The sequence below is a fragment of the Aethalodelphis obliquidens genome, unplaced genomic scaffold (assembly GCF_003676395.1).
Source record: "Aethalodelphis obliquidens isolate GAN/ISIS:26980383/991018 unplaced genomic scaffold, ASM367639v1 scaffold14, whole genome shotgun sequence".
In the NCBI taxonomy this organism is placed as follows: Eukaryota; Metazoa; Chordata; class Mammalia; order Artiodactyla; family Delphinidae; genus Aethalodelphis; species Aethalodelphis obliquidens.
Window position 1 is genome coordinate 654,413 of NW_020837958.1, and position 24,270 is coordinate 678,682.

At 45.4% G+C, this 24,270-nt stretch overlaps 1 protein-coding gene and 1 pseudogene across 1 annotated transcript; both read right to left on the minus strand.

The window, feature by feature from the left end:
- Window positions 1-634: 634 nt before the first annotated feature.
- LOC113624684 (olfactory receptor 10V1-like) lies at window positions 635-13,486 on the minus strand (annotated as a pseudogene).
- Window positions 13,487-22,764: 9,278 nt separating this feature from the next.
- On the minus strand, window positions 22,765-23,697 carry LOC113625126 (olfactory receptor 10V1-like). Its single transcript, XM_027115646.1, is given in 1 exon segment — window positions 22,765-23,697. A coding segment is annotated over 1 exon segment (933 nt).
- Between the last annotated feature and the right edge of the window lie 573 nt (window positions 23,698-24,270).

Consider the following 24,270-nt stretch of genomic DNA (forward strand, 5'->3'; position numbering starts at 1 on the left):
CGTAAGGTCCCAGGCTTAGTAGGATCCCCCTCCTCTCTGATGTATTTTTATTTTTCTGCTCTACCAGGGTGCTTGGTTTCCCACCATGTCTAGTGTGTAGCTGTTTCCCCACTAAACAAATATGGCAAGATTAAATCAAGTGTTTGCATTTTGGCTATAGAGAAGTCAGCCAACACTTAATTTCACCTTTACAAACAAACCAAAAAGAGGATCCTGGGGTTTGGGGCTCCGCTTCCCTCTCTCTTTCCTCTAAGCCTGTTTCTCTCCCACTGGAAAATAAACACTGAGCCTTATACCACCTTGACCCTCAGGGCCTGCTGAGGAACAGGTGAGACCACTTTCTGGCGATTGTACCTGGAGGCAGTGTCCCCAGGGTGCGGTGTTCAATAGAAAGAGATAAAGGAGCTAGAAAATGGAAGGGGAAGGTCCTTTCTGTTCCCCACAGCAATTCTTCCCCACCGCAGGGAGGATGGAGAATACACTTCCTGACTTGTAGTTTTCACCCCCTTATAGTTTGTATTAGTTATCTATTGCCGCATAACAAATTGCCCTAAAACAGCTTGAAACTGACATTACCCTCTGGTTTCTGTGATTCAGGAATCCAGGTGCAGTTTCGCTGGGTGCCTCTGCCTCACTGCAATTAAGGTGTTGGCTGGAGGCTGCGTCTCATCTCATGGCTTGACTGGGAAAGGATCTGCTTCCAAAGTCACTCACGTGGTTGCCAGCAGGATTCAGTTCTTCAAGGGCTGTACTTCACCCCGTGGGCCTCTTCATAGGGTAGCTCACAACATGGCAGCTGAATTCCATCAGCCCAAGCAGGTGAGAGAGATAGAGAAAGAGAGAGAAAAGCCAAAGTGTTTTTGTAACCTAGTCTCGGCTGTAACATCACTTTTGCCATACTGTATCGATTAAAAGAGAAGCCCTAGATTCAGCCCACACTCAAGGCCAGGAGATTACACAAGGTGGGGAAGGCCGAGAGCCATCTCAGCCGCTGCCTAGAACACAATTCAAATCCCAAATTCATGCCACAGTTATGCTCTTTCACCTTAGAGCTCTCTTCTCCCCTGTATCTGAACTGGACAACTCTGACCCATTCCAGGATTAAGTGTCCCTCAAACATGCTTCCCTGACAGCCTGGACTTCAGGATAGCCCTACCACACTGTGTAACCTGGTCTAGTTCCTGTACCTTCTATGAGCTCCGCGAGGCCAGCAGCCTTGTCTCTCCTTTTCACTAATGCGAACCCAGACCCCAGCCTCGGCCCCGAAACGTCCTTGTAGGCGCTCAGTTAGGGTTTTTACCAAATTAATTAAGTGAAGCTTCTTGTCCTATGGCTCCATTATGTCTTTCTTCTGATTAAAATTCATCAGTGGCTCCTTATTACAAGATTAGGGAGTCCAGACTCTTCTTAGAATGGCATTCAAGCCCTTGCGCAGTCTGGCCCCAGCCCAAGGTACTGTCACTCCCTGACACACACAGCCCCACCTTCAGCTTCCTCAAACACCCACCTCTTCTCTGCATCGAATATGCCCAGGATTTCCCACCCATCTCTGCCTGATGTGTCCTTTTTCCATTTCATGTCTGACAAATCCCTACTCCTCCTCCAAGACCGAGGCCTTCTCCAGTTCACGTCTCCCTGGCCCTCTGCCCTCCCGCCCCAAACAGTACTTGTTCAGATCTATTTTAAAAGCAGGGCTTCCCTGGTGGCGCAGTGGTTGAGAGTCCGCCTGCCGATGCAGGGGACACGGGTTCGTGCCCGGATCCGGGGAGATCCCACATGCCACGGGGTGGCTGGGCCCGTGAGTCATGGCTGCTGAGCTCTGCGCATCTGGAGTCTGTGCTCTGCAACGGGAGAGGCCACAGCAGTGAGAGGCCCGCGTATCGCAAAATAAATAAATAAATAAATAAAAAGCAAACCCTGGGCTGTCTTATACCTCGTTGCTTACATATCTGTTGAGAGCAATGACCAGGTATTATATTATTCACCTTCCAGGGGTACTGTGAGGTAGGTGCACTGCAATTATTTGGAGGATAAATCAAAGAATAGTCGACTACTATTCTTATGTAGTATGTGACTACACACACACACACTCACACACACACACACTCCCTAGGGATTCTCCTCTCCTCTCCCTAAGGAGGAAAGAAGATCCTTCCTGGATCTTAAAACTAAATGCAATTGCAACTCCCTGTGCCACTGAACTGTGTGTTTAAAACAATGTATTTTAAAGACACAGAGGACAGACTTGTGGTTGCCAGGGGCAAGGGGGTGGGTGGGGAAGGGATGAAGTGGGAGTTCGGAATTAGCAGATGCAAAATATTGTACATAGAATGGATAAATAACAAGGTCCTACTGTATAGCACGGGGAACTATATTCGATATCCTATAATAAACCATAATGGAAAAGAATATGAAGGATGTATATATATATATAACTGAATCACTTTGCTATACATTAGAAATTAATACCACATTGTAAATCAACTATACTTCAATAAAGTAAATTTTTTAAAAATAATGTGCTTTGTTTATAAAGATGTTTTATATCATGTTGTTCAGATGTTTTCCTAACACGAATCTCCCTATACCACATACCTATGCCTATGCCTATGATTTAACAATATAAATAATTTGCACCATATTCATTTGTTTTTATGTTTATACAAACTCCTCAATCCCTGGAGCCCTCAAGCACGTAGTTCTCCGAGGAGCCTGGTAAGGTAAGTGGGAAGACTCAGTGAGGAAACCTCGAGCAGAGAAGCCTGCCGTTACTTCTGGGCTGCAGAAGACGTGCTTGCTTCTTACAACACCTGTGAAACACCTATCAAGAGTAACGGGATAAACATAGGGAAACCTTAGGTGAAAGGAATTGAACACTTATGTCTTTAAACTTCTGGTATTTAAAAAAACGAGCCATCTAGTGCATTTCTCCATGTCGATGTTTGAATAACCATGCTGCCTCTTTTATTATCCTTTTACAGTTTGGGTTTTTTTTTTCCCTTGGAGATCTCACAATAACTCGGGGAGACAGAGTAGATAGTATTGTCCCCATTTTATTATGCAACTGAATTGTCAGAAAAATGAAGCGATTTTCCCAAGCTCTTACTGGACAGTCATAGCATGTTGGGAGAGTGGTTTTGTGCCCAGGCTTTGGGGACCACGCTGCCCAGGTCAAATCTCAGTTTTATGTTTACTGGCTGTGTGACCTTGAACAAGTTACTTAGCCTCCCTGTGTCTCAGTTTCCTTATATGTAAGCAGAGATAATAATCGCACGCATTTCATGGGTTATTATGATGATAAATGGGTTGGTATATGGCAATCATTAATTCCCTTATTCAATCACTGGAAAAGAAGCCTGCTAACTCATAACTGCACTGTTTTCTCAAAGAGCGTGGGGAATTGAGAAGTGCCTGGAATATTTCAATCACTAGTGAAATCGCTCTCTTTTTATCCAGTCAGCCTTAGCCACGGCAGCATTTTCCACAGTAGATTCAACAAGATAAAATATTTCCTAAGAGATTCCAAGGAATAAAAGAGTTTGGTGGTGACAATTTAGGAAACATGCAACATGCATCCCTCATCTTGGAGTGTCATGACTGCACGTTTGCACAGTACAGGCACTGAATAAACCTTCAGTAAACTGCTAGTTTTATTTTAATCAGCACAGTATTCTTCACATTTGTTTGACTGTATAATGTTCATTTCCTCCAAACACCTATTATCCAACAGGATTGGTGTGCTACAGATAATAACACTGACCTAGTAGATTATCCAACAGGATTGGTGTGCTACAGATAATAACACTGACCTAGTAGAACACTGCAGTAGGACATAGGAGGAGCAGCAAGCCACTGTAAGTGAACCAGAGAAGATGCTTTTGGGTCCTCGTCTTTCAAAAGAGTAAGATGACATTTCAGCTTCATGTAATATGACTTCTGGTCATGGTTTCTGCCCTGTAGGCCTGTGATACACGTCAGAAAAAATAAAAGAAAAATGTCATGGCACACGTGTTATGCTTTTCCAGGTAGGGAAACAGAGGTTGTTTCCCTACGTAGCTGATTCCCTTGTTTTTGTGCCCCCACAGTTCTCTCCTCCAGAAATGCCCTTCCTGCCCCTCTGCGTACCTGCAGACCTGAAGACCTGGCGTGGTGCCGTGCATGTGCCACCTTCCCCATCAAACTAACCTGGATTCCCTTCGCTGACCCTCCTTTGGTGGCTCATAGCATTGCATCACTTGGCCCTTGGTGTAATCGTGGTGTATGTTCTCATATACTGCTGGACTTTTAACTTCCTTCCGGGCAGAAGCTGCCTCTTACTTACCTTTCCATTTCCTGTTCCACCTACCACAGGTGGGAGCATAGTACACAGTAGAGTTCAATAAATCATTGCTTACTGTCTCTTTCAATGTTGCTGAATAAATAAATCCCTCAGTGATCAACAGGTAGAAGAATGAGTGAGCTTCCTCTACCTTACAGAGAGAGTAAAGCATCTGTGTTCTGCCACCGTTGCCTGGAGACAAATGATCGTTATCAGAATGATTATCATTCTAAGACTGCTCGGAACCGTATGAATGAGTTCTTTCACCTCCTCAATGTATCCAGTCAGTGTTTGTCTTCACAGAATTAGCTCTGTTTTACCTGAATCCAGATTTGAACCAACACTGCCTCTTTTCTACACCAAGGGGCTTAGTGAACAAAGCAATTTTTCCATATTATGCATACTTAGCACAATACATACACTAGTATTAGTCCATTTGGGCTGCTGTGACACAATACCACAGACTGGGTGGCTTTATAAACAACAGAAATTTATTTCTCACAATTTTGGATGCTAGGAGTCTAAGATTAGGGTACCAGCCTGGTTGGGTAAAGGCCCTTTTCCAGGTCACAGACTTCTCATTGTATCCTCACATGGCGGAAGGAGCTAGGGAGCTCTAAGGGGTCTCTTTTATAAGAGCACTAATGCCATTCATGAGGACTCTACCCTCATGACCTAAGCACTTCCCAAAGGCCCCGTCTTTTAATGTCATCACACTGGGCATTAGTAGTTCAACATGTGAATTTGGAAGGAACACAAATATTCAGACCATATCAACTAGGGGTAGGCAGGAAGGGAGAATAGGAGATAAATGTGTATGTGTGTGTGTGTGTGTGTGTGTGTGTGTGTGCGCAAGAGAGCGAGAACGAGAGAAGAAAGGGACAGAGAGTGGGGAAGAGAACAAACGGATAAAGGGAGAGGGATTTGGAAGCAGACTAATAGAGTCAGAGATTGAGATGGAGACAGATGAGCTCCAGGTATAAAGTTAAATAAAGAGAAACTAACAAAACTTTAAAACTCTAGTGCTTTCCCTGTCACTTTTCCCTGGAAGATAATTTAGGATGAAAGAGAAACAACTCAAGGCGGCACAAGCTCAGCAGTTACATCATGGGAATCATGATTGCGATGGTCCTGGTTTGATCTGCCTCTTATTCTTGGTTCTGCCCCTGCCCGTACGCGCAACGCTAAGAACCTGAGAACTGCATCTGGAGAGAAGTCCAAAGCAGAGCACAGACTTTTCCCTTGATGCTGAGGATAGTGATAATGATGTACACTGCTACCTCTCCCTCTAAAAGTCACAAAGTAGGGACTTCCCTGCTGGTCCAGCGATTAAGACTCCCGTGCTTCCAATGCAGGGGGTGCAGGTTCAATCCTTGGTTGGGGAAATAAGACCCCACATGCCCTGCGGCAAAATAATAATAATAATAAATGGAAGTCACAAAGTATTTCCACTTAATATATCTTTTGAGCGTCATAACTATCCCAGAATTTAGGTCTTGTGGGCATTTGAATCCCTATTTTAGAGATGAGGAGTCTAAGAATGAGAAAAGGAAAATGCCGTTTCAAAAACTGGGCTTCCCTGGTGGCGCAGTGGTTGAGAGTCCGCCTGCCGATGCAGGGGACACGGTCCGGGAAGATCCCACCTACCGCAGAGCGGCTGGGCCCGTGAGCCATGGCCGCTGAGCCCGCACGTCCGCAGCCTGTGCTCCGCAATGGGAGAGGCCACAACTGTAAGAGGCCCGCGTACCGCAAAAAAAAAAAAAAAAAAAAATATGACTAGGAAGAAGTAACAGTGTCAAACCGATGACCGCTTAGGCCCTGTCTCCCATCTTTCAGAGAGCATACCCATTTGTCTCTACCCAGCAGTGTTACAGAGGAACATCCAGCGTGTTTGTTGTGTTTAGGATGACAGGAACCTCATCAATGCTCTCTTCAAAGCATACTTAAGCTCTCTGTTCTTCATGCTGGAGATCAAGGGGTTCAGCATAGGGGTGATGAATGTGTAAACCACGGACACTACTGGCCCCTCTCTGGAGAGTAGCTGGAGCTGGGGCACAGATGGCTGAGGCTCGCACCTCCATACTGAAGCAGAACCATAGTCAGGCGGGAGGAGAAGGTTGAGAAGGCCGTGTGCCTCCCCTCCACAGAGCGGGTCTTCAGGATGCAGCCACGATGAAGACATAGGACAGGGTGACAAGCAGGAAGGGGATGGTGAGGACAGAGACACCAACCACAAACAGAGTGGCCTCGTGGACCCGGGTATCTGCACAGGCCAGTCTCATCCCAGGAAGGACATCACAATAGAACACACTGACTTCTTCGCTCCTGCAGAAGGGGAGTTGGAAGATGAGCACAGTCAGCTGCATGGCCAAGATGAACCCCAACACCAGACAGCCCACGGCCAGTCGGGCACAAAATCACCAGCTCATCACGAGGGTGTAACGCAAAGGGTGGCAGATGGCCACGGACCTGTCATGGGCCACGACGGCCAGCAGAATGCAGTCAGCGCTGCCCAGGAATATGAAGAAGAACGTCTGGGCACCACAGCCAGGCACGGAGATGAGGGTTTTCTCCATGGACAGGATGCTTGTCAGAGTCAGAGGGGCAACGGTGGAAGAGTAGCAGATCTCCAGAGCTGCCACGTTGGCCAGGAAGAAATACGTGGGGGCGCGGAGAGAACGGTCAATCCAGATGATGAGAGAAATGGAGAGGTTGCCGCTGATGCTGACCAGGTACGTAATCAGGAAGGTCACGAAAATCAGCATCTGTACCTCGGTGAGTTTGGAGCAGGGGTGGAAGTGGAAGTGAATCATTCCAGTCTGGTTTGCATCCTCCACGTAGTCAATGCATCGGGCCTGCTGATGGCACAGGCGCTGCCCCCTGAGGATAGATAAGTGTCAGGACACAGGGCTTCTGCTGGACGACCCATTCAGCTCCTGGCCTCTCCCTTCCTCCCTCAACTAAAACCATCTTTACCTCCAAATTCAGCAGCTTACTTCTACAACAGCTTTTTTGTTGTTGTAATCACCCAGAAGTAGCTCCCCACTGAAATCTTTCTTTTTTTAATTGTGGTAAAATATACATTACGTAATATTTATCATCTTAACCATGTGTAAGTGTAGAATTCAGTGCCATTAAATACAGTCACAGTGTTGTATAACCATCACCCCCATCTATACCCAAAACTTTTCTATCATCCCCAACAAAAACTCTACCCAATAAACTAAGGATCTCCTCCACGATCTCCTCCTCCCAGCTCCTAGCAACCGCAATCCTACTTTGTCTCAGTGAATTTGCCTATTCTACGTACCTCACGTAAGTGCAATCATATAGTATTTGTCCTTCGGTGTCTGGCTTATTTCACTAAGCATAATGTTTTCAAGGTCCATCCATGTGGTAGCTTATATCAAAATTATGTTCCTTTTTGGGCTTCCCTGGTGGCGCAGTGGTTGAGAGTCCGCCTGCCGATGCAGGGGACGCGGGTTCGTGCCCCGGTCCGGGAAGATCCCACATGCCGCGGAGTGGCTGGGCCCGTGAGCCATGGCCGCTGAGCCTGCGCGTCCAGAGCCTGCGCTCTGCAACAGGAGAGGCCACAACAGTGAGAGGCCTGCGTACCATGTTCCTTTTCATGCCTGAATAATATCCCATCATATGTGTGTATGCCACATTTTGCTATCCATTCATCTGTTCATGGACGCTTGGATTGTTTCCACCTTTTGGCTATTGTGAATAATGCTGCTGTGAAAATTGGTGTATGAATATCTGTTCAAGTCAGCAATGAAATGTTAACCCACAGTATACTATTCCTAGACCACAAATCTCTACGCCCTCAATCCCTTGTCTGGTTGTCATTGACCAACAGTATGACCTTGAACAACTTGCTGAAGCTTTCTGCTTCAATCTCTTCATCTGTGAAGACGATATAGGACACAGCAGGTAGGATTGCTATGAGGAGTAAATGTGTCTGGCCCCTAGGAAACTCCCCATAAATGTTAGCAATCATCATTAATACTATTCTTCTTCCACCTTTTCAAGACCACCTTTGATGCCTCCAGTTCCCCCAAATAAGCTTCCTTTGGGCTTTCCTCCGTGCCCCATCCAACCAAGATCTATGGTCCATCTCTTTCATCAGTCTTTTACCAATACTGTCACTGTCTTTGATTCCTTTTGATCTTCTGCCAACCCTGTTACCTTCTGTAATATCCAGCATCTTCGTTCCAGGCTGAACATGACTAAAGAAGATCACAAAATTCTGCTGACTGGTGCCACGGTAGGGGTAGAGAGGTATTATCAACCCCAGTGCTGTCCCCAAGGCTCTCAGTCAGCTGCTCCTTCGGGTCCCAAGACCAGGGCAAATTTCCCTGGTCTCTTTAAGACCTCTCTTCTGCTACCTCCTCTCTCACCAACAGTAATGACCGAGGCTCCAACTTCACTGGAAAAAAGAACAGAAGCTACCTGGAGGCAACCCATCATCATGCTCACCAGCTCTAGACCCACAACACTCTCCCTCCATATACCCAGTAGCAAATCCCCATATGCCTCTCTAGAAGTGTCCCCTCTCCTCTGCAAAGCTAGTGGTCTCAGTCCCTCCTGCTTCCTCTGTGATCTTGCTTCACAATCATTCAGTCTGTCTCCAGTATCTGCCTCTGCTCCACCTCTACAGCAACTTTACCTCTCATGGCAAAAAGCAACTTCCCTTCATCTTATATCATCCTCTAAAGGCTCCTTGTCTCCTTTGCATTTCAACCATTTCCTATTCTTTCTTTAGCACAGTCTGGTTCCGGTCTTACACCCAGAGACCACTCTAATGAAGGTCACCAATGACTTCCAAATTGCTGAATCCAGTGGCTATGTTTTGACTTGATCTCTGTTGCACTGGAAGCTCCCTTTTCCTAGAAATTCCTCACCCAAGGACTCTGTGATGCTATTCTACCCAAACCTTTTTTTCCCACCTCTCTGGACACTATGTTTCCATCACTTTTGGAGACTGCTCTTCCTCTTAGTGATATGCAAAGGGAAGGTTTTGTTGGTTAATCTAGGTCTACCCCCCAAGATCCACTCTCCACCCTGCTCTGCTGCCTGGGAGGCTGGTCACTAAGGACTGAATCATCTGAGCTCACTCACCCTGTGGCTTCTGGTTGGATGTGGCCAATGAAGGTACTTGAAAGAAAATAAAGAGTAGCACAAAGTTACGTAGGGTATTTATCCCTCTCCCCATACACACACCACTACCCCCTTCTCCCTCTACCATGACGGTTCTATGACCACAGCTCTTGTTGCGTGGCCCATCTTCCATGGCTCCAGTTTTTGCTGGGCTCCAGTAACAGTGTTCTCTCACCTTGTCACTTCAGGCCCAAGGATACAAACAGTTTCCTACCATTGCTAGCCCTGAGTGTCTCACCGTCCCTTATAGCATAACAAGGAAAAATAAATCTAAGTCTATATTGGATTTTTTCTTTTCATTTAACCTTTGTTTTCTATTGTTTTTGCTACAAGTCAATCACTAAAGTGTTGCCTATATGCTTAAAGTATACATAATGGCCCATCTCTGGGAACCCTGCCTCCCATGCCTGAGCTTAAGCTAAAATACCTTTGTTTAGCTCACAGGAAACATCCTGACCAGGCCCACCCATGAATGACTGCAGGAAAGAAGAAATTAACACCTTCTTGGGAACCTGGCTGGAACCAGGAAATATTTGCAACAATTTATTGCCTTTTTTACTTTATCTCCTCATCTTCCCCTCTTTGTTCTATAGAAGAAACTAGCATCCAAACCCTAGCAAGATGGTTCTTTGGGACATGAGTCCACCATCTTCTCAGTCTGCTGGCTTTCTGAATAAAGTCACTGTTCCTTGCCCCAACAACTCGTCTCTCGACTTATTGTCCTGTCTTGCGGTGAACAGTCCAAGTTTGGACTTGGTAACAGTAAGTGCCCTTAATTCTGCCCTCACTTCTATAAATGGTCCCAAAATTAAATGCCAAGCCCTTTCCGTATGACTAGCATAGAGAACATTTTAACAGATGATTGTTGAATGCATAAAGGAAAAGAATCTTATATTTTAATTTATTTTAGAATCTCTTTATCCAGTTTTCTTTCTGCTGCCCATGATCGGTAGGAAAGAATTTCAGGGCAAGTTTATATGGTATCCAAAACAACATACCCTGACTACACACACACCCCAACACATCATATCTGCTGTAGAAACAAAAACTGACACTTGGCCTTGCGTCCAATGATTAAGTGTCAATACTTCACATGCCACAGTAAGTGGGGTGGCGGGGGGGATACTTTGCACCCTGAGTTAAACCAAAACTAACAGGATCACCTGACTGGTTTTGTTCCCCCCACCAAAGAATGTATTTTTGCTTACTTTTGCTGTGCTGATGTCTGAAGATATAGTACAACCTTTATGAGTACGATAATCATGTAAGGACATTGTTGTTTTCCACCACAAACAGAATAACGCAACCTTAGTATTCTTGCTGAGTTGCAATTTTTTCTTTTGAATATTTGTTGTGTTTTTTTATTCTGGCAGGCCGGTACTTTTAAAGTCTGGCTCCCTGCATGTTTTGCAAGTTTTTCTTTCCTTTTCTAAGTGCTTCTGCCTCTGTACTGTCATCTGTTGGGCACAGCCTTGTGTGGGGTAAGAGGGTTGGAAGATGGGTGGAATCATAGTGGGAAATTTTTCACTTGGAAGTTTCTAAGACTCTTGTTCCTTGAGAATTTTAATTCCTTTTCTAGGAGCAGCATTGGAGCACACACCTGCCTGCCTCTCTTCCTACTTTGGGTAAAGACCACCAACACACCCTCTATCCCAAACAATCTTCGTGAATTAGACATGAAGGGACAAGTCGGGCACAAGAAAGAGAACTATTATCTATAACCAGGGATCTCACCACTCCTTTAATGATGTGTTTGCCTCTGTGATCACTTGTGTATCTCTGTCCCCTCCATGAATCTCAACTCCATGAGGGCAGGGACTGATTGGATTCTGTTCTTCACTAATACCCAGGACCTAGCACAATACTAGGTACCATGTAACTCTGTATTGACATGAACACTGGAGAGCTACTGAGGTTCTATCAATGTCAACGACTGCTACCCAGTACTTCTGAAGTAGAAGTAATAATCTTCAGTTTAGTACTCTGATGCTAAAAGAGCATATCCCCTCTAGAAAGAAAATCAGCGATTTTCAAGAAATTATATGTGTTGAATCACTACCCTCACATTGAAGGATCTGTCCCGAGGTAATAGTCTGGAATATGGAGCCAAATACATAAAGATACGTGCAGTGTGCTGTGATAATAATCTTTATAAGGAAACAAAACAAATACTTAACAAGAGGTGACATTCTAGTCACTTGAGGTGTATTAATATGATGAATTGTCGTATCGACATTAAAATTGTTATAATTATAAGGTTTAATACAGTGAGAAAGTGCTTACAATATAATGTTAAATGAAGAAAATGAAAAGGCAACATTGCATGCGGAACATGACACCAATTCTGCTACCAGTCTAAAGGGAAACAATAAACTCTCAATGGTGTTTTAGAGAAAAATGAGAGATGACTATTTTCTTCATGCTTTTCTCCATTTGTCAAACTTTTTGTGAAGAATATGTGTTTATTTTTAACATTACAAATGTTATTGCTTTTTTAAATTCCCATTTGAAAGGCAAGGACACTGAAGTACATAACATACCCCTAGTTATACAACCAGGAATTGTCAGAACGAGGATTAATACCTAAATATAGCCACAAAATCTGCACACTTGCCAATGATGTTGTCCAAGATGGTTCTAAATCTAGTTATTTATTTATGTGTTTGTTCATTTCCAGACATACCACAACCTTGACTTGGGCTGAGTTTGTTGTTAAGTAGTTAACCTTCCTTCCTTCCTTCCTTCCTACCTTCCTTTCTTCCTTTCTTCTTCCTTCCCTTTCTTTTCCATCCCTTCCCTTTTCTTTCTTCCTACTTGCCTTTCCCTCTCTCTTTTTTTTCTTTACCCTCATCTCTTTTTAAAGTTAACCTTTCAGATTTAGCTCATCATTCTAGCCCATTGAGATCTTATGGAGAATTACAATTCTTTACTCCAACAAATAATCCATTTCTCCCCATTGTCATCTACAAATTTAATGAACATGCTTCCCAAAGCTATAACTGTGCATTAGACCATAGCTCAAGGAAGCCACATCCCTCAAGCATACTGCCCTTAATATCCCTCAAAATTTTCTTTAAAATATCAGTCAGTTTTCAATCAGCTTAAAAATACAAGGCTCTCTGTGTGGAATATCTCTGGAACACTTAAAAACTACAGTGAATTCCACTGCAACAAACAATCACATTGTTTATACAATGGATGTTCAACATACCTGGGATAAAGACTCACCTGACTTCTCCATGCATTCCCCACACCCTCACCCAGACACATACATTTCTCTCTTAATGAACACATATAAGTCATGCTACTTCTCTGTGAGAGCTACATAATTCGTTTCCCTTTTTGCCTTAGCTGCTAGGAAGCCCAAAACTAAGTTTTATATTCAATCGCTTAGCATTTCTCAGCCCCAATATCTTCATTTCTATTTAACTTTTGTCTTCTTTTTTTTTTTTTTTTTTTTGCAGTACGCATGCCTCTCACTGTTGTGGCCTCTCCCATTGCAGAGCACAGGCTCCGGACGCGCAGGCTCAGCGGCCATGGCTCATGGGCCCAGCCGCTCCGCGGCATGTGGGATCTTCCCGGACCGGGGCATGAACCCGTGTCCCCTGCATCGGCAGGTGGACTCTCAACCACTGCGCCACCAGGGAAGCCCAATTTAACTTTTGTCTTTTAAACTGCCTTTTATAAGTTGATCTTGATCTCATTGTAGCTAGGGTTTTACTGTAAGGCATTCTATTTTTAGGAGCATTCAAAGAATAATAAATATATTATACAAATAAAAAATTATTCTTGCCTTTTTTGTCTTCATCCAAGGCACTGATGAGTCAGTGAGAAATCTCTCCCCTCTTCACTCCCAAGTTTACTCCTCCTCTGGGGTCTTCTCAATGGGATAAAAATAACAATATTGTGAGCTTTGGTTGTGGTTAAATGTTCTCTTCCACCATCTGCTTTGTCCTGCCTTTGCTATTGCACAATTCCTTGCTATGTGAATCAGGAAACGCCAGACCTCTTCTTACCCAGGAACTATAAACCCTCAGTAACACTGCATCCTCTTTGATGAGTCTCTTTTGTGGCACCAGCACTGCCTCCAAAGACATGGCATTCTTCACACAGACAGCCCTTCCTTTTCCGTAAAGATCTTTGCATACTCATCTACCTTCTCCCCTCACTGAGTGTAATTAATAGGACTGTTCGTGCATTCACTTATTTGACAAGAATTTATCTAGCAGCTACTATCAACTAGGCATTGGGTGTGTAACTTGAAAACTGAGCAGATTACACTATGTTTTCTGGGTGTCCCAACAAAGCATGTAGTCCTCTTTGAACAACTCTCTCATACCCATCTCAGACAACCTAGGAGATGGGACATATTTCTGTCTCTCTAGGGAGAGACAGAGTTTCCTTCTCTCACCCTCAGCAGTGGAGTGTCTTTCGAAGACTTGTTTGTTGTTAGTATATTTGACATCAACAGTGTCACCTCATTAGCTCCAGGAGGTTTAACTAACATTCTAATTCATTTGTATCTCTACACGGGGAAGCCCCTCACAGGATCAGGAAAGCCCAAGGTCAGTAGGGTTCATTGGTTCATTCCCCAGGGTCTAGACCACAAAACAACTCAATCAGCCTGGTTTTCCCTTACCCTCCTTACCTTCTGCCTAGAGAGGCTGGCAGCCACATCCTTCCCTGAGGCTGAGTGAAGCCCAAGGTGGAATCCTCTTCTTAATACCTTGGGAACCGTTGAGACTGAATCTCTGAGAAACTACCCAGAGAACTGAGGAAAGCGCACATCTAGATACCGTTAATCCCTCCCTGCTGCTACATCTCAAGGGAAGAACGTGGGACTTTGGGATTTGCAGAGTCAGAATTCTGGGTTCTTTCTCAACTCTCACCCCTTCTCATCTCATTTCTGGAGAATTCCCTGCCTACTTTGGTTCAACCAAGCCCCAAGAGGCTATCTTAGCTTTTAAGTTGACCATACCCTGTAGGTCAATATTTGAACACAAACAGGAATTGTTTAGGGACATGATATTCTAAACTGATCTAATTGCTGCTAGACTTAGCTATATTTCAATTATTGCCTAAATTTTTACTCTCCAAGTTTGAGGTAGTTTAGAAAGACATACAGTTTGTTTGTTTTTTAAATTTATTTATTTTATTTATTCATTTTTGGCTGCATTGGGTCTTTGTTGCTGCACGCGGGCTTTCTCTAGTTGCGGCGAGCGGGGGCTACTCTTCGTGTGGTGTGTGATCTTCTCATTGCAGTGGCCTCTCTTGTCGCAGAGCGTGGGCTCTAGGCGTGCGGGCTTCAGTAGTTGTGGCACGCAAGCTAAGTAGTTGTGGTGCACGGGATTAGTTGCTCCGTGGCATGTGGGATCTTCCCGAACCAGGGCTCGAACCCGCGTCCCCTGCATTGATCGGCAGGCGGATTCTTAACCACTGCACCACCAAGGAAGTCCAAGACATACAGCTTTAATTTATTCAATTAGAGGTTAATTTTGTGTACCTAGACAAATTCTACAGATCCTTCAAAACTCAGCCAAGTGTCACCTGTTATGTGAAGCCTTATTCTGATACACACACCTTCCCCCACACTCCTCCAAAAACGAAGAATTACTCCCTGCTCCATGCTCCATGGTGGCTTTGTGCCCACCCCAATTATAGCATTTATCCCTCTGCACTGTGTTTATACACTCATTTTTCAACCTCTACTAGGATAGGTCCTCAATGGGAGCGACTAGTTCAACTCAGTTCAATTGCATCTCATCGCTTAGTATGGAGCTAAGCACCTAATGGATGTCTAGTATTCATTGATTGCAGAATGTTATAGCACTGGGCATTCCTTTACTTATTCACCAATATCATCCAAGACCCTATCACACTCCCTATAAATTATGTGGTTTTTTTGTTTTTTGTTTTTTTTTTGCGGTACGCGGGCCTCTCACTGTTGTGGCCTCTCCCGTTGCAGAGCACAGGCTCCGGACGCGCAGGCTCAGCGGCCATGGCTCACGGGCCCAGCCGCTCCGCGGCATGTGGGATCTTCCCGGACCGGGGCACGAACCCGTGACCCCTGCATCAGCAGGCGGACTCTCAACCACTGCGCCACCAGGGAAGCCCAAATTATGTGTTTTATACCAGCGGCCGCTAGTGATTTTGGTCAAGGCCATTATAAAATGTAGAAACAAAATTTTTTCAAAGTTTGGCCATTCAAGAACAACCTTCATGATTTATGTTTTATCTAACTTATTAGTATAATTTACTTAATGTTTTTCTTCACTTAAATTCAGCTCACTCACTTTTTAAAAAAAAATTTTGGCTGCATTGGGTCTTCCTTGCGGTGAGCAGGCTTATCACTGCAGTGGCTTCTCTTGTTGCAGAGCATGGGCTCTAGGCACGCGGGCTTCAGTAGTTGTGGCGCATGGGCTCAGTAGTTGTGGCTCATGGGCTCTAGAGCACAGGCTCACTGGTTGTGGCACACGGGCTTAGTTGCTTTGCAGCATGTGGGATCTTCCCAGACCAGGACTCGAACCCATATCCCCTGCGTTGGCAGGCAGATTCCTAACCGCTGCGACACCAGAGAAGTCCCTCACTCACTTTTTTCTTTAATGTAACAACATCATCGTACTGGCTATATTTTTTATCCCTCACTTTTAAACAAATACAAAAAAATGTTTAAATGCTCATGTATGTATCACTGAAAACTTTCATCTCAAGGACAAGTAGCTCTGAAAACTCTGGAAATATTGTTGAAATGAAGGCCTACAGGTGTATGTGTGTGAGAGAGAGAGAGAAATTGAGAGAGAGAGAGGAGACAGAGAGAAGAGAGAGAGAGAAAGAGAGAGAACTTGGTAGGAGTTTGTCAAAGCAATCTTGAAAGAAAAATGCAAAACAATTCCAGAAGAAACAACCACCAGCCACTTGAAAGTCTAGTTGTGTGTGTACTGAGCTGGGACATATTTTAGCAAGTATCAGTGGTCCACTCAGAGGAGACCAAACAAAGCCACTCTGTTGCTCTGGAGCAGAGGCTGCAAGCTGCTGATCCGCACGCTGCACAGGCGGTGGATGGCTTTTCAGATGGTTTGCGTTCAGCAGTTTTGTTAACTGCTCAACACTTCAGAATGCTGCCATGCTGGAGCTGGAACCCACTTTATTTGGAGTCTAGACCCTTTCCACTGTAGCCAGAGCCACAGTCATCTCTGAGTGACACCGCAGGCCATATCTGGCAGTCTACGTTTTTTTTTTGTTTTTTTTTTTGCGGTACGCGGGCCTCTCACCGCTGCGGCCCCTCCCATTGCGGAGCACAGGCTCCCGACGCGCAGGCCCAGCGGCCATGGCCCACGGGCCCAGCCGCTCCGCGACATGTGGGATCCTCCCGGACCAGGGCACGAACCCGTGTGCCCTGCGTCGGCAGGCGGACTCTCAACCACTGCGCCACCAGAGAAGCCCCCGGCAGTCTACTTTTTAATTCCAGCCGCACAAAAAATTTTTAACCTTTCTTCTTTAAGTTCTCCATTTTTGCCTCCCAGTTCCATTTCTCCCTCTCTCCGTTTCTTTTGCCTTTCTTTCTCTTCTTTTTTTCCTAGTCCCCTGTGATTTTCTATTTGCTGAATTTAATGTGCCTATACCTTACAGGTGCTAAGTAATTATTCATTTTTAAAAGGCTGTAGGGAGAAAAATCTACTGACCCTGAAACCATGCCCCATAGGGTTAACAGAAATTGGTGACTCACAGAAATTCTTGAACTTGTCTTAAAGCTTGCTAAAAACCCCTCTGCCTGGTACCTGCCTTCACTGAGCAAGTTCACCTGAATTATTTTGTTGCAAATTGCATACCCTCCAAGTTTCACATACCCTAAACAGTAAGATGTTTGCCCTAGGTACTTGGAGTCAGCTGTGTGTAGTTCTACTTCTATCTAGCTGAGACTGGTTGGGGCCACTGACCCTAAAACTGGGCCTGTGCAGGTGTCTAATGACCTTCTAACATCACAAGGCCAAAAACTCCACCCTCAGATCATGCTTAACACCACCATTTTGAACACACATCCCATGAAGAAGCATGTAACTCAGATATGCCTGCGTGGAACACCAATTACCTCACCTTTTCCCTACCTCAAATCACCTTTCCCCATGTCTAAGACCACCTTGGTTCTTTTTTTTTTTTTTTATCGGCTGTGTTGGGTCTTCACTGCTGCACGCGGGCTTTCTCTCGTTGCGGCGAGCGAGGGCTACTCTTCGATGTGGTGAGCGGGCTTCTCATTGCTGTGGCTTCTCTTGTTGTGGAGCACGGGCTCTAGGTGCTTGGGCTTCAGTAGTTGTGGCACGCAAGCTCAGCAGTTGTGGCTCACGGGCTCTAGAGTGCAGGCTCAGTAGTTGTGGCACACAGGCTTAGCTGCTCCACGGCATGTGGGATCTTCCCGGATCAGGGCTCGGACCCGTGTCCCCTGCATTGGCAGGCAGATTCCTAACTACTGCACTACCAGGGAAGTCTACCTTGGTTCTTTATCCCATAAATATCTCAGGCCCCTGGCCTTCAGGGAGATGGAGCTGAGACTGGTTTTTCTGTCTCATCTCCTTTCTTGGCTGTCTTGTGACTAAACCTTTTCTTTGCTGCAAATCTTGGCGTCTCAGTGTTTTGACTTGCTGCATGTCAAGCAAACAACCTGGTTCGGTAACAACTCCTTAGTGACACTAGCTTTTAGTCATCTTCTGATCCTTCTTCTAGAATCAGACTCCACGGAGTTTAGAAGAGAAAATGACTGCACCCAGTGAGGCCACGAAGCTGTTTCTTTGACCAATGCATCAATTTCTCCCAGGATGCTCTCTCCATGTTCCCCACTGGTTCACTGAGTCTTTCCAGCTGTTACCGAACCAAAACTTGGGTCCGCTCGCCCAGTAAAGCCAATCTACTGATAACTCAGATATGCAGTAAAGGCAATCTACCGACACCAGGTTGTGGTGAAGGAAAGTGCAACGCTTATTGTAAGGCGCCATACAAGGAGTCCAGGACAGCTAATGCTCGAAAAGCCAAATTCCCCGATTGGTTTCAGCAAAGCCATTTTAAAGGCAAGATGAGGGAGGGGAGTCCCAGGGTATGTGATCAGCTCGTGCACAGTTCTCTGATTGGTTGATGGTGAGGTAACAAGGCAGTGTCACAGGGGTTAAACATTATCAGTCCACGAAGACATGAAGCTACGTGCTCATGGTCATCAAGTAGTTAATTTCTTCCATTTGGTGGTGGTTTTAGCGTCTGTAAAAAACTCAGGAAATGTGCATCAGATACTATGATCTAGGTACTTCAGAAAGGAGCTAAAGCAGAGGATATGGGGGAGAGGTCTGCCCTGGGAAGGCCCCCTAGGGTCCTGCTCAGGTACACAGCTGACCCCAACATTCAAACTGGTTCTTCCAAATGCAATTGAAAACCACAGTGGACATAGTTGACAGGTATGTGCAGTGTCTCTGTGGGCTGAAGGGGGCCAGTGAACCTTGCTGTTTCTCAGTGAGGCCTTGACCTTTATCCTGACCCACATCTCACCTCTCCAGGAAGAGGAATCAGAGACAGGCTCCAGCAAATGCTGTGTGGCCCCAAAGATCTTTTTTTTTTTCTAAGAGGAAAGATCAATAGTGGCGAGGTCTGAATGTCACTACAAAAAAATCGTTTCTTCTATTTGTTCTTGAAGTTTTAGTTCCCAGGTCAAACTTATCTGGATAACAATCAAATCTTAAAATATATCTGAAAGGATTTGTGTTTGGTAATGCGAAGAGGGTGTGGGTCTAACTGGCTGCATTTTCAGTTTGCTCACCTGTTTTACTTCCTCACAGCCTGGTTTCTGTTACAACAGACTCATTTCATCAAGACCCTGCTTGAGTAAAACAGTGTTTGTGAAAGCACTTCCTGAAAGACATGCTTACCAATCAGGTTCTAATAGTTTTAGGTTTATTCCCTAAACTAAAATCAAGTTGGAACATCAGAGAGCTGTATTCTTCTGTTGACTGTGATCATTCCTTCCAGAACTGCGTTAAGTGACTTGAACATCAGTGTCACTCCATCAGTTTACATTGAGAATTAGCCCTAGAAAATTCATTTCAAATTTACTATATGTTATACTGGTTAAGGTCACAGGCTCTGGAATGAAACTGTGCCAGCACTTACTGCCTGTGTGATCTTGGGAAGATGACTTAACCTCTCAGAACTTCAGCTCTTTATGTGTAAAATGGGGATAATAATGGTACCTATCTCCTAAGACTTTGTGGGATTCAAGTAAGTTAATGTGTACCAAGCACCTAAAACAATATCTGGCTCATACTTCAGGGCTCAATAAATGATAGCTAGTGTTATTATTATAATTGTTGGTATGTTGTTAAATGTGCTGTATTCTCTTTTGAAAAGCAGTAAGAAAAGATTCTTTTACATCTGAGATTTAACCCCAAAAAAGTGTTAAATTTCTCCCTATGTCTAGAAATTACATGACCTTTGAAGCTCTCAAATTTAATTGTATTTTATTTTTTACTTGGGCTACTAGGGAGCTCAGATACCTGTAGGTGACCACTATTATAAACTGCAGAGAAGCACATGGTTTACATTTCTTTTTTGTTTGTTTGTTTGTTTTTATTTTTCGCTGTGTTGGGTCTTTGTTGCTGTGTGCAGGCTTTCTCTAGTTGCGGCGAGCAGGGGTACTCTTCGTTGCAGTGCGTGGACTTTTCACTCTCGTGGCTTCTAGGCACGCAGGCTTCAGTAGTTGTGGCGCATGGGCTTAGCTGCTCCGCAGCATGCGGGATCCTCCCAGGCCAGGGCTTGAACCCATGTCCCCTGCATTGGCAGGCGGACTCCCAACCACTGCACCATCAGGGAAGCCCATGGTTTACATTTCTGCATAGAAATCTTACTACTATATTCTTCCTGAATTTTGCCTTCACCCTGATCTACTTGACTATGTGGGCGTTTTGTGTTTTGTTTTGTTTTTGTTTTTTTTATTTTTGGCTGTGCTGGGTGTTTGTAGCTGCACGCGGGCTTTCTCTAGTTGAGACAAGCAGGAGCTACTCTCCGTTGCGGTGCACGGGCTTCTCATTGCGGTGGCTTCTCTTGTTGCAGAGCACGAGCTCTTGGCGCTCCAGCTTCAGTAGTTGCAGCATGTCGGCTCAGTTGTTGTGGCGCACTGGCTTAGTTGCTCCACCACATGTGGGATCTTCCCGGACCAGGGATCAAACCCGTGTCCCCTGCATTGGCAGGCAGATTTTTAACCACTGGACCACGAGGGAAGTCCTGACAATGTGTTTTTAACTTTTGTATTCAATGTATTTCTAAGCCACTTCACATCTTTTGTATAAGGATATTGGGAATAGAATAAATTAAAAATAATTAGAGAAATAACTTAATTTCAACAAATACCATTGTTATCAATAAAATATTTATTGACTCTCCACACTAGCACTATTCAAAGTTCTGCATGCTCCTGTACTTTTTTTTTTTTTTTTTTTTGCAGTACGCAGGCCTCTCACTGTTGTGGCCTCTCCCGTTGCAGAGCACAGGCTCCGGACACGCAGGCTCAGCGGCCATGGCTCACGGGCCCAGCCACTCCGCGGCACGTGGGATCTTCCCGGACCGGGGCACGAACCCGTGTCCCCTGCATCGGCAGGCGGACTCTCAACCACTGCGCCACCAGGGAAGCCCACTCCTGTACTTCTTAATGTTGCTGCCTGGCCAAGGGTCCCAAGAATTCTTGTCATCAGGTTTTCATACTCTTTTTCCCCTTTCTTGTGTGTAGCACAATCAGATATGGAATAGGGTGGCTTTTATCATCTATTGCATTTGCAACATCAAGAAAAGAATGGGGTTCTTTTCCTTTTCTCTTTGAGGATGGCATCTCGTAAGTATCTTTCCCTGCTCTCAGTCCTCCTTCTGGTCCACTCCACCAATTTCCACGACAGCTCTGCTCATTGGCTATTGTTGTTTTGGGATTCTCCTGCAAGGATCACAGGAGCCAGTCTCCTGCCATGAGAAGCAGATGACTCTACTGAGATAGGCTGGGACCTGGGACCCTTTACCAGAGTGCTCGCCCCTGGACAAACATCTCCTTGAGCAACAGAATACAAAGAAACTATAAGGAACTAAAAATAACTGCAAGCATGCACAGCTGGGGCAATTATGAACAATAGGATACAAAAAGGCCACAAACCAACTGCCACTTCTGAGTTGCTGGGAGCAAAAGCAGGGTACTGCGCGTGCTCCATGGGCACGGCACTGCCAAGTGAGTGGGCAGACCTCCTAAGCTACACCTCCTGCCCAACCCACAGACCTGCCCCCACTTGTTACCGCATTTAAGGACCCAAGCAGCTCCTTTCTGGAGCAAACAAGGGCACCTGTTACTTATTTTCTTTCCCTCACACTGCAGCACAAGCCCCAATAAAGACTTGCCTGAAATTCTCGTCTGGCCTCTTATCAATTTCTATTGATTAAAGAGTACAAGGGGGGCTTCCCTGGTGGTGCGGTGGTTGAGAATCTGCCTGCCAACACAGGGGACGTGGGTTCGAGCTCTGGTCTGGGAAGATCCCACATGCTGTGGAGCAACTAGTCCCGTGAGCCACAACTACTGAGCCTGTGCGTCTGGAGCCTGTGCTCTGCAACAGGAGAGGCCACGATAGTGAGAGGCCCGCGCACCGCGATGAAGAGTGGCCCCCGCTTGCCACAACTAGAGAAAGCCCTCACACAGAAATGAAAACCCAACACAGCCAAAAAAAAAAAAACAAAAATAAATAAATGGGGGGTTTAAAAAAAAAAAAGAGTACAAGGGCCTGGGTCAGTAACACTACTGTTACAAAGAAGAACAAACCTGACTCCATATTGAATCTATTCCTTTAGCTCTAAACTTTGTGCTCTGTTGCCTGTGCTTAGTCATGCTGGCTCTGCACCTTTGTAAGAGAATGTTACCTATAGCCTGAAATGTGCATGATGGCCCATTCTCAAAACATCTGCTTTATCAACTGCTGTCATCATCTTATCCTTCCATTCAATCATTCTCTCCTTCACTGACATTCCTGTGCTAGTCCTTATTCTAAGCACTATGGTGAGAGAGGAGGCTGGTTTTGTAGGCAATCTAAGGTTTCATGATTGGAATCTAATACAAAGTGGATGAATTAGTACTGATTAGCATTTCACAGGCAAGACAGCCATGGGACAGTCATCTCTCCACTCCCTCCTTTTTCCTTTTGAGATTCCTGTCCTTCAGATCATGTCCCTACTTCTGATTTGAGGAATCTTTTTTCTAGGAAGGAATATTTCTGGCTCCCTGATCAAGTACGTTCTTGCCATAGTCTCCTCACTGCATTAGTCACTTCTTGATTCCTTATGCTATAGACCAAGGGGTTCAGCACTGGTGAGAAAAGGTTGTAGACAACAGACACTGCCTGGCCCTCTTCTGGGGAGTAGCTGGAGCTGGGACACAGGTAGATAAGGGTACAACACACATACTGCAGGAGAACCACCATGAGGTGGGAGGAACTAGTGGAGAAGGCCCGGCGCCTTCCCTGGGCTGAATCCATCCTCACGATGGTGGCCACAATGCAGCCATAGGAGAGGCAGATAAGGAGCAAGGGAATGGCCACAGCGGCCACACTGATGGCACAGAGAGCTGCCTCATGCCTGTGGGTGTCTGCACAGGCCAGGCGCATAACGGCAGGCGTGTCACAGAAGAAGTGATAGATTTCATTGTGGCCACAGACTGAAAGGTGGCAGATCAGAATGGTCAAAGGCAGCACCAACAGGAATCCCAGACCTAAAGAACCTAAAGTCATCTGCCCACAGAGCTGCCAACTCACGATGAGGTTGTAATGCAATGGATGACAGACTTCCACGTACCTGCCATAGGCCATGACAGCAAGAAAGACACAGTCAGATTCCCCGAGAAGGATGGAGAAGAACCTCTGGGCTCCACAGCCAGGGAGAGAGATAAGCATCCTCCCCATGGAAAGGACGCCAGCCAGAGTCAAGGGAGCAATGTTGGTGGAGTTGCCAGTCTCCAGCATGGCCAGTGCAAAGAGGAAGAAGTACACTGAGGTATGGAGGGAGTGTTCTCACCAGACTGTGAGCCCAGTGGTGACATTTCCAATGAGGCTTCCTGGGTACAACAGCAAGAAGGCCATGAATATGAGGGCCACCACTGCCTGGTCTGTTGAGAAGGGGTGGAAGTGGAAATGGACCGCTCCCGTCTGGTCGTGCTCTTCCATTAGCCCTGGTACCAGGAAGGACATCATGGGCAAAGTGATCCTCCTGTGTCCTCGAGCTTGCTTGTGTTAGAAACACAGTTTGCAGTCATTGATTCCTTACCTTCATTGCTTCTTTTAGAGTTCAGTTAAGGTGATCTTGCCTCCTGCACTGCTTAATCTACTAGCTGTGTGACGTTGGAGAAGTTATGGACATCAGCGTTCTCCTTTTAAACATGGGAAGGGTGTGACACACACCTCGGAGAGGTGGTGTCTGAGAGTGCCATGCCCCATGCCAGCCATGCAATAGAACGGTTCTCAACAGGGTTTCCTTCCAATTGCATTTTTTCCTTGATTTCCGTTCCTCTTTTTTTTTTTAAAGCAAACCTTCCTGAACATTCTCATGCCTCTTCATTACTATGATTGTCCAATCACCCCCAGGACACCTTAAAAGTACATATTTGTACAAAGAGCATATGATTCTCATATCCACCCTAAAAGGCTGGCAACACAGGTGTTTCCTTTACCTGTTTTACAAAGGTGGAAACCAGAAGCCCAGATAAGTTAAACAGCTCACACTGCTATCCTCCCCATTCC